The sequence below is a fragment of the Pangasianodon hypophthalmus genome, chromosome 7 (assembly GCF_027358585.1).
Source record: "Pangasianodon hypophthalmus isolate fPanHyp1 chromosome 7, fPanHyp1.pri, whole genome shotgun sequence".
Lineage (NCBI taxonomy): Eukaryota > Metazoa > Chordata > Actinopteri > Siluriformes > Pangasiidae > Pangasianodon > Pangasianodon hypophthalmus.
The window spans coordinates 25,897,867-25,914,821 of NC_069716.1; the positions used below are offsets into that span (position 1 = coordinate 25,897,867).

The 16,955-nt window shown below is 35.9% G+C and overlaps 1 protein-coding gene across 1 annotated transcript in view; it reads left to right on the plus strand.

The window, feature by feature from the left end:
- spon1b (spondin 1b) overlaps positions 1–16,955 on the plus strand; it is a 105,698-nt gene that overhangs the window by 25,279 nt on the left and 63,464 nt on the right. The window contains exon 6 of the mRNA XM_026946492.3: positions 4,030–4,178. Within this exon, the coding sequence (XP_026802293.2) occupies positions 4,030–4,178 (149 nt within the window). The remainder of the gene's footprint in view (positions 1–4,029; positions 4,179–16,955) is intronic.

Below are 16,955 nucleotides of genomic sequence, written 5' to 3' on the forward strand. Positions count from 1 at the left end.
GTGTTTTCCTTTCTAAATGTGATAATAATACCCTGTATCCCTCCAATCTCTTTCATATCTTCTGTATATCTGGTTTCTGAAAATTACCTTTACAGCTTTGATACTAAAAGAAAAAAATTTTAGAATTAACAATTGGCAAATTTTAGCCACATAAAACCCAAACTTTTTTTTCTCAGTGTAACGAAGTTACTAAATTCAATATGAGCACCATCAGTGACGTGCAAAACATCTAGGCGATAATCCAAATGCTGCTGTGTACACTGCAACTTGTGATTCTTGCCTTAAGATCATCAATGTCTGTCAACCGAGTGTTGCACACACATCTTCGACAACATCAAGGAAAGAAATCACAGGGTGTGATGATGGGCAATCTAGGCGGCCAAAGATTGTCACCTCGGCAGCCAATCTGTGTGAGCAATCCAATCCAAATGAAGACGAGAAACTTGTCAAACGTTGGTTTTCTCTGTAAAATGGGACAATCCCAGCATTTCTACACCTCCTGGTTGATTTTTTTATGTTGGATAAAGTTGAAAAACAATTTTCAGACACCTTGTAGTTATATTAGTTATATTAAATCCTCTTGGTTGTAGTCGGGAGACCCAGAAAGCAAAACTTTCAAACTATTTTTTGTTTAATACAAGTAGACACACAATTTCCTTTTTTCCATTAAAAAAACCATGGGGGGCACTAAGTTTTGCTCTCAACTGTAATGTAGACGTATGTAGTATCACTGAAGTTTCTTGCATTTGTTCCTTTTAGCTTGTGAGTTAAAAATAACTATCATTTATTGATAAGATAAATTGTATGTAATTATACATTGATACAGGTAAATAGGACTGGTTTATATTTTGAGTAATCTTATAGTACAAAAAAATTAATAATAAATTTATTAAATTATATTATTATTGTGCACTAATTATTAAGAGGCAGAAATTAGGCAGGAAGCTTTCTCTACGCATTTTAAATGCATTAATATATTAAAGAACTATTAATATAAATATTAATAATAAAGCTAATAATAAAATATTAATAATTTTATGCTGCTGTAGAATGAGGTAACAGCTGTGCTTGTATTGTATAAACCACAGAAGGCGAACAGGTTACTTTCCTAAGCATAGAAAATCATCTTATTGTTGTTTTGTTTTTAATTCGCTCACAATATTGCTTAACTGATATTTAGCTTGATTTTTTCTTTATCAAAAAATCGTCCATCTTCAACTCTTCATGCAGGAATAATCCCTAACGACATACATGCTAATGACTAGCTATGCTATGATTTTTAACAAATTAGTTAAAAAAAACACTATGGGTATGTGTAAAGACCATAAAATAATTCAATATGGTACACCAAACTCATTAAATGTGCAGTGCTGCGTTGATAAAAGGAGCACCATTTGTAAAGTGGTCAGATTGCTAATAATTAGCAAACATGTCTGAAAATTGATGCTGCGCATGTTTGTTTGTGATAGTAGCATTAAAGCAGACCATACAGCTGTGGTGAAGAGTATTAAATCTTTCAATTTTCAGTATCAATCTGAATATTTGAAAAAAATAAAAAAGTGTCAATAGCAGGTGGTTTGTTGTTAACTTGATAGCTAGCTAAATAGCTGCCAACTAGCTAGCAAGAAAACATAGCAAGAATTCTAATTAGCTTGCAGAAAAACAAAACTACATGTAGATGTAGCAGGCTATTTAAGCCATGTAGCAACTTGAAATAATTTTTATTGCCGTTTTTATATGCCTATACATCTTTGTCTGCTATTTTTTATGCTGTTTTGAAAAAAAAAAGGCTGAATTGCAGATGCTTTGTTGTTAACCTGATAGCTAGCTAACTACCTGCCGAGTAGCTAGCATGAAACAACAGCAAGTATTCTAACTAGCTTGCAGAAGGAAAGCTACATGTAGCTGTCGCAGGCTATTTAAGCCATGTAGCAACTTGAAGTATTTTACTGCCGCTTCTGTACATCTTACTTCTGTACATCTTTGTTTTCTATTTTAATGCTGTTTTTTTAATAGAAGCAACCCTAAAGACAAAACATTATTTGTTTCCAATTTTTTATCATTGAAGGCCTGTTAAAAACAGCATTCGAACATCTAGACTGTAAAATGGCTTATTTCTGTGTTCATTAGTAAACAGTGAGCTAATGTGTAATCAAATTATAGCTCATCTCATAATTATGCCTCCCGTGTGGGTGATTACGAAGACAGGAAGTGGGATCTCTGCCTCTCCCTCTTAGTCTTTACAGATATGTGTGTGCGTGTGTGTGTGTGTGTGTGTGTGTGTGTGAGAAAGCATACGGTGAGCTGTTTGCTGAGGGACAGCAGCAGAAGACTTTTAGGAAACAGTAGAGAGAGGAGAAATCCTGTAATGAGAGCAGGACCACTGACCTGGACTTTAGAGACAATGTCGAAGAATCATTATTTAATGCTGGATGTAATCATGCTTTTTTGTGTGTGTTAGTCTGCTGTTCCTACATAGGAACTAGCAATTAGTGAAATAACAGCAGCCCTGTTTATTCTAATACGTGTGTGTGTGCGCATGCGTGTGTTTCATTATGGGGAAATATTTTTAACATGCTTCATCATTACGAGGGGTGTGATATCGTAATAAGGAAAGCTGAAATTGTTATACTATTATTTTTATTATTATGTTTTATACCACAGTGCTGTTGAATTTCCGAATCTGATTAGTCAGAAGGTGTTGATTAACTTTCCGTAACAGCGGCTCGGACACTAGTGCCGGCTCCAAGAAAAATCACATTAATGTACTTATATTAATGTACTTGGTCTGATACATTATCATTTCTATAGTAACAACTCATTCAGAAGGACTTGTATGATGGACGGATTAAAAAAAAAAAAAGTCTGTAGTTGTTGTTCATATGGCAGTGTGTTCTGTGAGATGATATTTATTTATCATTTATGGAAGGAGTCTCCAGCGTTAGTGCTTTGTAACAGTCTGAGGTAAATCTCTATCTGTAAGTTTTCCAAGTCTTCAAAAGAAAGTTAAATAAGGACTGTTTAAAGTTGTTATAATGTGAAGTGATAGGAACTTACCTGTTTCTCAAACATTAAATGTAACTATAAATGGATAAAAAATACTTTAATATATGAAAAATCGGAGGAATGAAACACTATGGGACATGCTATTATAGGAAAATAATGTAGGGTGAGAACAGTAACTCTGCTTTGCTTTGGGGCAAAGCAGAGTTACTGAAGAAGAAGAAGAAGAAGACGTAAAATTCAAACAGTTTTTTTTCCCTTGGTGTTTACATCCATGAGATATCTGATTACTCATATACATGCATAGAATAACCTGATTATTGTCCTAAAATGTCTCAGTTGTATCAAATTTCTTGAAGTCCTTTTACTGCAATATTAAATATCTTTTTTTAATGGAATTCAGATCATTGTAATTTTCATTGTTTTTTAATCCTTATTTAAAAAAGTTAAAGTACATAAAAAGAGAAGGAAATTTTATATTAAAAAAATAATGCAAATAAATGATAAAATATAAAAAGAAAAAGGAAAGAGGTTGAAAATATACACTAAAGAGACTAAATACTACACACTAAAGAGGAAAGAAAAAGGAAATTATGAAAAATTGTGTGCATGTGTGCATATGCATGCAGTGTAATTGTTTGCTGTTTACATGAATACCTGAATCAGGCAACTGCCAAAATCAGCTAATGATATTGCCATGAATCATTATTACATATTACATACATATTACAATTCTCCCAAATACATCAAACATGTACATACACGTCTAGCAGATTTCCTAACCAGATATTTTATTCCCTACACTGCTGCAATGTTGATTGCATTCTACATGCACTTCCTGAGTGTGAATTTGTAATCAGATTATATGGTTATTATTATATTGTGATTTTTCATAATATTTCAGTATTCAGCTTTTGACAACATTATTATAATTCCTAAGGAAACTCTAAGCAGGTTCCTTTAACAGCTGTCAATCAAATCAAACCCGACTGCTGCATTTCTGATGGTTGTGTTTGTTTCTAACAGGGCGAGCCAATCACTGGTCAGCTCTGATTGGCGCCTCTCACACCAGGAATTACGTGCTGTGGGAATACGGAGGATATGCCAGCGAAGGTGTGCGCCAGGTGGCCGAGTTCGGCTCGCCTGTCAAAATGGAGGAGGAAATCCGTCAGAAGGTAGGACGTGAATTTTCCGCTGTGTGCACTTTGCAGATTAGCGTCCATCAGATGCAGGGAGAGAATATGTCAGTGTGGGTCATGATTTCCCCAGTGTCCTGCAGTTTCAGACTCATTAGGCTTTGTAGATATTTTCCAGCCTTTGCAGTATAAAGATGTTCTCAACTTATTTTCTCATATATATATATATATATATATATATATTGTTGTTATTACTATTATTATTTAAACAAATCTCATATTTAGTTTTTAATAATAAAAGAATTAATGTAATTCGTTTTGCATTAAATGGAAGGGTTCATTTCACTACATATATATTAAAGACATTTTTTTTTTTTTTACTGTTTTATTAGTTATGATGACCTTTTTGGCATTTTGGCACCAAATACAGAAAATAGTATAAGACTTGTTTGAAAAATTGATGATAATAAATGTTTCAATAATAAACAGCAAAAAAAAAAAACAAGAAAAATCATACAAATTAGATGTTAAATCATACAAATAAGATGTTAAAATATTAAAAATAAAGTAAGAATAATAACAGGTAGTAAAAATAGATATACAGTATATTTATAACTACATCTTTGAATGATGTGAGGACATTAATTCTATTAAAATTATTCCAGAAAGCAAACACCAGCTTCCCTGTTTATCTTAGTTCCTAAAAGAGAGCGAGTCAGAGTGAAGAGAGCAGAAATAGCACAGCGGATAGGACGCAGCAAGTAGGTCGGACAAATACTGTGTTATCAGGCCACATGAAGCTTTGTATCGAAGTAACAGCATTTTGCACTGAGTGCAAGATTTTGTAGAATCTATCACAGATCTGATGTCTTTCCTTTATACATGTTAAAATCTACTTCAACTAAAAAGAATAAATCAGGTGTCAGGAGGTCATAACATCTCAGAGACATATTCACAATGCCTCTGAGATGTGATCACAATATGGATCACAATGCACGTATACTTTATCAAAAAAAATGTTAAATTATTTTTCATTATTTGCAGTTTATGGATGTCTTATGGTAGATTGTTTTGGTCCAGTCGTTGTAAGAAAAACACACAGAGCAAGGCTGGGGCTGATTTCTATCTAGACCAGACTGTGGCTTATTCATGCAGCCTATCAGTGTCAGGCGATTACACACAGTGACACGCCCACTAGATTAGTTTTTTTTTAACCTGCTTCGCTGACACATCCGTATCACGTCATCAGCAGTGATTGAGAAGGTGAGTGTGAAATACAGTCATGGGTGTAGTGACCATGAACAAGGTGGATTATTTACTTAATAATCCTTTTTTTTTTCACCAGAATGCCTTTGGAGGAGAAATTAATTAAAACATAGACAGACTGAGCACATATTGTCCAGTCAAAGCACAAATCAGACAAAAGAACTGTATGTTTAGTGTTTTTTGGTTAGAATGAAAGAGTTACAAATTTTCTGTTTACTTTGTTCAAATAAAAGAGGCATGTGGTATCCTAAGCCAAGTGAGAATAGTGTACCCCTAGGGGTACTTGGAGATACCATAAATTGGAAAATTGTGACATTTAGGTGAAAAAAAAAGCAGGAAATTGTTTTTTTCCAGGCATTAATTTAATGTAATCAGAACTACTATTTTTTTAAACACAATTTTAATGAGTGATTAAGAATTGCTGAGCACCAGAACTAGCTTTATAATGGAATGGGCTTTGTTGCTGTAGGGTAGAATGTAATTGTGAATGAGACGTTCTGTGATGAAAGCAAATCAGACAAGTGAACTTACTAAAAAAACAGATCACGTATTTGTACAAATGAGAATATAGGACCAGCTTTAAAAAAAAAAGACAGAGCTGAGACTCAGAATGCTGCCAACTTGAAAAGAATGTATGAAAAGAATGTATAGGAATGAAACAGGCATGCTGTTTGTCTAACCTTGTAATATCAAATAATCTGTTCCTTTTCTAGCTGATATACATACATGGGTAACCGTTGAAAGCTTTGAATTACATCTCTTTTCCTGCTCTCCGTTGTAAAAATTGTGAAAAGTGATTTAATCATCCAGAAATAATGGCCTAAAAAGACAGATAAATGAGCCATTTCTAGCAATTCAGGTTGAAAAAGAGAAGGGGAGGGATTAATAATATTACTGGATGTGCAGTCGGGAGCTGCTTGCTGGCAGTGGCAATGATAACCTCAGATGGTGGCTTTATGGATGGTTGATATTTAATCACTTAATCACATTAACATTATTTGTAAAGTGTTAAATTTGTTTTTTCTTCCCAACCAGTTTCAGCCAATATGTTTTTTTTGTGGCATCCCTAACTGATATTATACCGACTATATATGTCAACTTTCAGTGATGCATTAATATTTCACATTAATGAACTCAAAACATTCTCCATTTTACGTGATAGAAAGTGAGGGCGCCCTGCGAGTCCATCCAGTCTAGAGCATGTGAGATTAATTGAGTAACAGCTGAGAAGATCATTGAAAAAGGTTAGCCAAAAAGATTCTAATCAGTAGAAAACCTATTGGTTAATTCAAGTAAAATAAGCATGGTCAGTGACAATCTAGCATGCCAGCACTTCACACACTTTTTTCACACACTTTTTTGAAGTGGTACATCATGAGCCCTCTTCAGAAAGCATTGGTTTTTACCTTGAACACTATGGTAATTAAATCCTCTCCAGGTGCTACTCTGTAATGTTCTTTCCATCCAGATTGATAATGTCAGTGCTTCTCCGTCTACCCCGATAATCTTCCAGCCCAAAATTTGGACTGTTTTTCCAGTCGCTCAAGGGTGATCTATTTACATGGAAAGCCATCTTAATTATTTTGAAAGCAGATGCTGGTTTTGGATTTGGATAGACAACACTATCATATTTTAAAAATAAATATATAATCCAAAAATGTCTTTATATCCTCCTGTGTGACACAATTACACCTGCTGGAAAATGGTCCTGCTGCGTTAATTCATAGCTGTGTGGATGCGAGAGTATTATCATGGTGAAGACATGCAAATATTTCATTAAAAATGTCAGCCTGAGAGAATAATAGCATCCCATTAGGGCTGTATTTGAAGTTGCTGTGGTAAGTAAAACCCTGTTTGTACAGATAATAGTTCACTTTCTTGGAATCATCAAATCATTAATTTCAAAGTGCACCACCACAAAGGTTTTTTTTTCTGTGTTGCATCTGCCTTGTTCTTTAGGAGTTAGCTCACGGCATGACTAATGCACATAAATTAAAAAGTGCAGTAATTTTATTTCTAAAGCATTATTTCATTTTGGCCTCAAAGTGCTTAATATATAAAGTATTTAAAAAAATATACTGTGTGCCAACAGGAATCATGTTTGTTAATATTTTAGTTTCTAAAAACCGTTTGGGTTTGACAGGCCAAACAATTTCTTATAAAAGCATTATTATTGTGTGTACATTTTGCCCTAACTGTCCCATTCAAATAGGATGAAAAACTGGATTCAGGGATCTGCTGCGCATTACAGCATTGACTATTGACTGTTACTCATTGCTGTTCTTGTGACTTGTCACAGAGGGGTTTGTACTACATGATTAATTGCAGAGAAAATCAAAATACTTGAAAATATTGGCGCATCTGCGACAGATAGATAGATAGATAGATAGATAGCTTTATTAATCCCAGAGGGAAATTCACAGATTAAAGCAGCAATCCAAAAAGAAAAGTGTGCATGCAAGAGTTCAGAATAATAAAAATAAACACAAACATATTCAGTAAAAACTTATAAAATATAGTATAGTTTAAAATATAGAATTGATAGCTCGCAGACTGAGAAAATCGCAATGCTGGATGCTTCACACTTCACAAGCAGGATCACACAGCGAGCAATTGCCGAGTGCCAAAATTATTCGGCTACTTGTAAATCAGGGCTAAAATCGTGTAGTGTGCACTAGCCTTAAGAAAAATCACAATTTTTGACAAAAAATGTCTTTTATAATGCTGAGACACAGAAGGGAGGATTCAAGTGCAGAGTTTGTTGGCAACGTGAAGCTAAATATATAGTCATAAACCACAATGATAAATCGACAGTCCAGACATCCAATAACCATAAATCCGATCTTGATACAAATGACTCAGAAATGCAGAACTGCCATGAGTGCAAGACTTCGCGATATGTGATAGAATCTCTGGGTATTTATTAGCATCGGCAAATGAGGACACGTATCCTGATTTGCTTTTTACAGATTTCAATCCAGATGACTGGAAACACTTTTGACTACAAGTGTAAATGCGTGATAAAATCCTACCAAGACACAATTCGGATACAAACAGCCAGGTGTAAACAGGATGAAAATATTTACCAGATCTGAGACAGATCTTTTTACCCAACATCAATGTTTTGCTCTTTCTGCTCTTTGAGCTCTGACTGAAGTTACAACATCCTCATTAACATTCGTTTTGCCATTATGCTGTCAAAGTTACTTTAGTCAACACTTCAATACCACACACACTCCTCGGTCTCGGAAATAGCGTGTCAAAGGTCGATCGGTTCAAGTGGAGGTGGAGCTTTGCTCTGAATCTTAATTAGTCTCATTAGTCTTTATGGTTCAGATTTTTGTAGGGCTTTTAATTTTTGTGCTAATTCCCTGCCAGTGAAAGGCGAGCAGGCAGTAGGAGGGAGACAGAGGGAGATGAGATTGAGAAGGTCAGCTGTAGCTTGATGTGTCAAACCTAGCATCATTTTAATACTGAGACAAGAGCAAGAAAGGATTTAAAGGGCACCTACAAAAGGTTCATCCCCTACATGTCCCCATTCGTCTTTTCACGCAATGACATGAGTCGACTTCCAATGCCAGTCTCAGATTGATCATAGATAAGTTTTATTCATCTTTGCCCGTATGCGGATATGACAATCATCACAAAAAACTCAGTCAGTGCTCGTTCTTTGTTTGATCGTTCATCACAGGTTATAATTTTGTAATATTTCACAAATTATTTCATGTACCTACTCTTATTTTGAGCATAAATGTATCTGAGTCCAGCATGTGCAGTAAACATTCGCATGACATCGAGTAGCCACTTTATTAGGAACATTGGCCTGTTTATTAGGTACAGTTACCATATAGTTACTCTTTGTCAGTGTACAATTGCAGACTATAGCCTGCCTGGTGAAATGGACAATTTGTTAGATACTTTTCACTCTATTCATCAACGGAAAGGACTATAGGGCCATGTAGATAGTATTTAGGTTTTGGACTTTCGCAGTACAACAGTGATACTGGTGTAGAGACAAGGGTTTCACATATAGCAGTGTTCCATCATTGATTATTTTCCAATAACAGCATGCCTTGTCACTTTCTATTCCTTACTTATGCGGAGTGTGTGTCATAAAATTCCCTGTGAATGAGCTGTTACTACAGAAATGATGACATAGAACAAGTGCATTGATATAAACCTGTGATTTGAATTATTCTTGGCACTACTGCCAGGGCCACTGTTATAGAAAATGAATCAACTCCTTGTGACCAATCAGATTGAGAATTCACCTGTGCTGAGGTATAAACTTAGATCATCAACATTCACAATTTATACTTAGATTTATTAACCTTGCATGTGGATAGAATTGAATTCAAGAATTGTCTCACCTTTATAATTCACTTATAATTGAAATCATCTCTCACTGTTGTTTAGGATTATCTCATCTTTTAACCTCCCTCTCTTATATTGGCTCACTGGTTGATTTGCATGTGTTGTGACGATAGCCACTGCTTTTCGTCCTCCATCATCTTCATCGATCCGTGCCCTGAGCCCTTGTTTGCCAGCGTCGCAATACATCAGCGTTGTCATCTATTTTTCGATGTGCCGTTGTCCATCTGTCAGCTACTCTATCAAAGCTGTGTTTGACTTTTGCGTCTTGTCCATTTGTCATACTGCTGTTTTTCGCTTGTGATGCCCTGGGGGGATTTTTCCGCTTGCTTGGGTTCCGTCTCGATGTTGCCGCTTGGCTTGTTTTGACGCCCCCATTTGTCTTCACAGGCTGTGAGTACAGTACTGGGCTGATGGATAAGAGATCCAAACAAACACAAAACAGCTAGTTTGTAGCTACATTGGTTGGTTTCACTGCAGTCTACGCAAGTGCTATTTTGAATAAGCTTTGCTTGTGCATATTGTGCTATACACAATATTTATAGTGATATATAGGTTTGCAAAACAGTAAAAAAGGAAAAGGAGAACAAAGAAATTAATTCTAATAATTTCTAGCAGTAAATTAAAAATATCTTACAGTTAAAACAAATACATCTTACTCACAGTTTATTAAAATATCAGTGTATTTTGAATATTGACCAGTCCTACTGCATAGGTGAATCTTGAACTGCTAAAACTTACTTCTTGCTCATTTCACAGTTTAAAGGATCCTGATTTCAGTGTGTATGATGTGTGTTTGCGCTCTGAATGATTCTGTCCCATTTATCCAGTCAACGTTACAAATGTCATTATTATTCTCATTAATATTAATATTATTATTTTTGGGGATATTATACATGTACTGCACATACTTAAAAGCAGTATGGGGTAAATAGGGAGAGTAAGTGGTGAATGTTTGGTGTGGAGATCCTGTGAAATGCTCGCCACTGCACCAGTGTAAAATCACAATTTGAATACCAGCATGAGAACGTTTACATTGTCATTTATTTATGTGGCAGATGCTTTTATCCAAAGCAGAATCCAAAATAAGCACCGAGCTGCAGCACTAAGAGCTTTTCTTCCTCACATTTTCTTTTTTCTTAACTTCAGGTTGTTTGCATGTAGACTAAGTTTGGTCGACTGTGAAAGCTGTTCAAACTCAGGGTCCACTTCAGGTGAACCCAGTGTGGTCCTGATTTACTAAGGGTGTTTTTACATATACAGCATTTGAAGGGAACTTTGGAGGTTTTTCTTTTTCTTTGGAGGTTTTTCTGTATCCAGGTGAATTGACTTGCTGCAGGAAGTGAATCAAACATGTATTTTCAAGTTGCATTATTTTTTGTAGATGTGAGCTACTTAACTGAGCTATGAGAAGCAAAGAACTGAACTGTAGTGCTGTAGAAATGCTGTCTGCTCTGAGATATGCACTGCCGAACAAAAAGAGGGAAAAAAAAGAAACTCATTTTAATAAGAAATAATAATCAGATATTGCCTTCATTTTGTTGTCAAATGGTAGAAACAGGATTGTGCAAATTTAATTCTTACTCATTGATAGCGTTAATTTGCACATATAATTGCTGATTTCAATGTGAAACAGAAAGCAGGTGCGAAATTAAAGTCATTCATTCTGCACTTTTATGTAGAAACAACCCAAATAGTATATTCAAAAAGAAAAAAAAGAATTGTCACATTACTTCCGGCGTTATGTCTCACAATGTGAGGAAAGATCTGTTCTAATCTTAAGAAGATTCTGAAGGCCTTCTACATGCTGCATGTGAACTAAACAAATGCAAGAGACTAGAACTTATAAAAAATTATATTTGCATATAAGTGAGTAGTTTTGACTGAAACACTTCACCAAATTACACAATTGATCTGCAGTTTTGAAAGAATTCACCTGTGTGAAAATAATATTAATGAAAAATTGATGCCTTCTCCCAAAAGAGCACAGAATTGATCCTAGGTATAGACTCAAATATCGGGGTCATGTTGAGAAAAAAACAAATGCAGAATGAACCACATCTGCATATACACATAAGTTCACAGAGAGCTTCAGTTGAAATATGAGGTTTTTAGTGAGTGCTAGTGCCCAGGAACGCCACAAACACAACTCACGAATCAGATTAGAAATGATACAGTGTTACAAGACTCAGAAAGATAACTTGTAATAAAGTGTTACGTAATACATGCAACCACCAGCAACAAAGTTCATTAGTGCTGTTAGTGGAGAGCGAGAAGCAAACTGGATTGGCAAACACACTCAGAGGTGAAGCTGAATGTGTTTCTCTTTTCATGCTCAAGTGCTCTCAGAGGATATGAGCCTTCAGGCGTTTCATCAAGGTTACGAGGGAATCTGCAGAAAGAAGCTGGACGGTTCGTCATATGAAAAGAGTCTGGTCTTGAACATGTCATTGGTCTCGAACACTACATTTCCGTGCAAAACTACACAAACATTTAAAATTAAAATTCTAGTGACAGAGAGAAATAGACTGATTTAACTTCCCAAACATGCTTCTATCCTCGTCTTCTGGTTCATAAAACCCAGAAACGTTTCCTTGAAAATTTGTGCCTATGCTTAGTAGTGTAATGAAAGTTCAGTACTACAAAATGGCAAATAAATTCAATGCTAAAATGTAGCTAGCTAAGCTGTAATTTACAGAAAAAAACCTGGAGCTCAGCTACATCCAAAAGAGAAATGTAGCGAGATATGCTGTCTATTTTATCAGTCTATTTGACTTGATTTTAAAAAACATTAAAAAAATTACAAAAAAGTATCTCTGTATTTTAAAATAATAAAATTATCTCAGTATTACTGTTTTTTTACTGTTTTTTTTTTTTTAACTTTTACTGGTTTGATATTAAAAAGCCTTTTCATGTTGGCACCACTAACGTGAACAGCTATTTGCCCTCTTCTGCATACGTGAGCTCTTACATGCCTACGATTGGCTATTCTCGCTGTGATTGACAGGAGAGAGAGAATGCCGTCCCTCACACACAGAGTGCATGGCTAATTTGATCCCTTGGCTCCTGGCCATGGATAGCTGTGGCATCTTTGGGATTCAAACTTGCGATCTCCTGATGATAAAGCGAATGCTTTTTTTCTCACCAGGTCTTTTTTTTTTTTATACAGAAATCCAAATAAATCCCAAATAAATTCTGCTAATTTGCATTTATACACCAAGAATAACTGGGAAAATGAGGTCACATGCAAAGTACAGGGAGTAAACCGTATATAAATAAGGTTTTTGCAGCTGAAATTGGTTCTGAGTATTCATCTCAGGAAGATCTCCCAGAAGAGTAAAACTGAAACTTGCTACAGGTAACTGTGTCTCAACTATAACACAGATTCATGATTATGAGATGTGCTATAAACCGTTCAAAAATTTATGAACATAAAATAGAATCCCATAGACATTAGTGTGTGTAAGAATCATTATTTCATTATTATAATCATTATTTTAAGAAATGTAAATAAAATTATGGTATTCTTTATTGGCAGAAAAGAGCAGAAATGGCACAAATTTAATACCTGCCTTTATTTTGTATTAATTTACACATGCTTTTACATTTTTTCCATTTTGGCAATTAAATAAGGAAAAATATATTTTAAAAATATTAAATATTACCAGAGACCCAATACTTTGTTTTTTGACTACATACGCTATATGGCTAAAAGTTTGTGGACACCTGAACATGACACTCATATGTGCTTGTTGAACATCCTATTCCAGATGTAGTCTCCTTTGCTGTTATTATAATCTCCACTCTTCTGGGAAGGCTTTCCACTAGATTTTGGAGCGTGGCTGTAGGGATTTGTGTTCATTTAGCCACAAGAGCATTAGTGAGATCAGGCACTGGTGTTGGGTGAGGAGGTTGAGGTCAGGGCTCTGTGCAGGACAATCGAGATCTTCCACCCCAACCTTAACACACCATGTCTTCATGGAGCTCGCTTTATGCACAGGGGCATTGTCATGCTGGAGCAGGTTTGGGCTTCTTAGTTCCAGTGAAGGGAAATTGTAATGCTACAGCATCCAAAGACATTCGAAACAATTGTGTGCTTCCAATTTTATGGCAGCTGTTTGGGGAAGAACCAAGTATAGGTGTGATGGTCAGGAGTCCACATACTTTTGGCCATATAGTGTGTTAAGTTTTCTCTGTCAGATCTTTTAAATAAGTGTTCTATTGAGCAATTGAGCTTTAGCCTATAGATAAAAGTATCGTTTATGACAAATATATGTTGTACTACATGTGCCCAATTAGACTGATCAAGATCTCTGGCTTTTTCAGTTATATCTCACATTATTCTAATAACATTTTACAACATTTAAAATGAATCCATTGCTTGAAGTTCACCCAGCAATTGCTTAAATATTTGGTGTGTCTATGAATGTGTAAAGGATATCCTGTTTAAGAATTTATTATTGCTTACCTGTAGAGGTTTTCCAACCAATACACTGTTTTTTTCCCCCTGTATTGCTCTTTCAGTGGTTGTTACATGGCTTATAGTACAAATCATGATGTTCTTTGAAGTTGTGGTGATTGTATTTCACTCTTTTGACAGATTTGTTCTTCAAAGAAAACATTTGATGCATTGATTGGTGAATTAATTAGCGCAGTCTGCTGTTTTCTGTCTCTCTGTCCCTTATTTCCAAATGACCTGCAGCTCATTTACATGCTTTTGAAAGTTCTACAAATTTGGGAGTGCAAAAGTGATCAAGCTGTGCTGCATGAAGATAAGCCTTAACATGAGGAAAATAATTTCTCTACTGTTAATTTTCAGATTTAGAGAAAGATCTAAGGATGCATTGATACCTTTTTTCATACCAGTACCAATACTGCTGCTTTCGAGATTTGTCAATATCGGTATTGACGATACCACTAACAATAGCACAAAAGAGTAGCCTACATAGTATTAATCAAAGATGGGCTTGATGGAACATTTTATTTAGCTCTGTTTATGTTTCGCCGGTTTACACAGTGGGCCATGTTCATGCACTTAAACTACTAGGCTCGATCTTTGTATTGTTAGCTGGTTGATATTAAATGAAGTGCATTAGCTAGCTCCATTAATTAGCTTGGATTGAGTAGGGTTACTGTGGAGGAGAGTGGGTTTGTTTCACCTCGGAAGAGCGCTTCTGTACAACTATAAGAAAAATATGTTCATTTGTCTTCATTGTGTCTGAATTGCGCCCTCGTTGTCGATGACTGATAGTGGCTGATTGTCAAGAACAACGTACTGGGTAAGAGCTGTTATTTTCACTCTCCTAGAATTATCCGTAGACATTTTTGCGTTTTTATATTATTTGCTGCAGCGTTGGTTGCTGCCGTCTTCTACTAGAAATGAACTTTTCATACTGAGTTCATTAATTCATTCACATTAATCATGAAATAGGTCCAGATCGCTGTCATTTTGTGTCACCCTCTTAATTAGCACTGCAACATACACTATCTCGTTAGTTTTAACTCGTTGTATTAACGTTTAGCTTGATGGTATTCTTAGACTCTGACCTATTTTTCCTAGCATGGATATGTTTCGCATAGAGACTACAAAGGGCATCTGCTAAATGCCGTAAATGTAAAGGAATAAAGATCAATGCGTTTTGCTCAGGTGGAAGAGTTCTTATTACTCTGTTTTATATAAAACCCACTCTATATACAGCTGACCCAAAATTCATCCATCTCCCATTAGACGACGTTTCTCCTCTGGTTAAGGCGGGTCAGGCTGATCCAGCAGAGAGGCTGAACGGAATAAATAAGCCTATTTGGAGAGCAGAGCGAAACGAGTCGGACTTTTACCTTTCTCAGTGTACAACTGTGAACAAAGCAATGACAGGAGAGATATCCTGTAAGGTTTTTTTTTTTTACCCACAATTCCAAGCTTGCCAGTTACCAGTGCTTGGACAGAAGCCATCGGACTCCTGTAGGCTGGACGAGCCGCCATTGTTTGGGTTTGAGCTGCTTGTGTTGTATCCGAAAAATGCGTTTCATCAGTTTACGGCGGAACAATCGCCTCATTTCAGCATGGCTGGCGGGTTTTTGGGAGGTCTGTCAGCTCAGCTTTGGCCGTTCTGTAGAGACAAGCAAGAACAAAAAAACAAGACTAATGCTTCTTCTGGCTATGATTCAGACAGACACAACTTTACCAAAGAACGAAGGGAAAAAAGGAGCTGACAGTTCAGTGAGGTGTCTGGAGCCCTTTTGTGGCTGAAGATTTGTTTTCTTTGCTGAAAGCTCGAATTCTGTGAGGCTTTCTGCAGGCCTTCTTGTCATTCTGTCACCAATGCTGTGAACTCTTCTTTGGCTGTGTTCCCTAATGTGTAGTCTAAAGAAATGCAGCACTAATTAAATCAGAATCTGAATGAATCGGAATGTGAAAGTTCTGTAGCACAAACACTGGAGTTTGTACCTGGAATTTCTGATGGGAAAAGAAAAGTTTGTATTATTTTAGGTCAGTACACTCTTTAGTGCAGGGTTCGAAAACAAAACTGTCCATCGTTCAGCGACCCTACATGAACCAATGCTGGATCTGTAACAGATCCTCCGTTGTGGTGCAGCCAATCACATGCATTTATGTGATTGGCTGATTGAACGCATTTATGCATTAAAATGATTTAGCTGAAGGTAGCTTATCAGACCAGAGTCTAGCTACACATGCTAGAGACAGAGGTCAGAAGATTACAGATTTGATTTTTAAAAGTTTACTTGCCCTTGGTGGTCTGATTAGCAAACTGACAACATGGCTTGTTCAAAAAAGTTGACGACGAGAGCAGAATACTTAAAGACGAATGGACAGAGAAGTACGCATTTATTTTTCAAATTAAAATTCAAACAGATGTCTCACCTGGTTAGGGTTTATGGCACTGGTCAAAAGTGGTAACGTGAAGCACCACTACAAAACCGAACAGTACCACTTCACATTGTGTTTATTATTTATAGCCATGAACTAATTATTAATGGTCAAGCATTAAAAGGTAACTGACTGAACGTCACCATTCAGTCATGGTAATCGCTTATCCTGGCTTTTGTAGTCTAAGAATTTTATGTAACTTGACTTTTGCAAATTTTAGCTGAATACCTCTGATTTGGTCTATAGTATGCAGTTTGAGACACAGCTTTAATACATCCTGAGTGAGCGTTAAC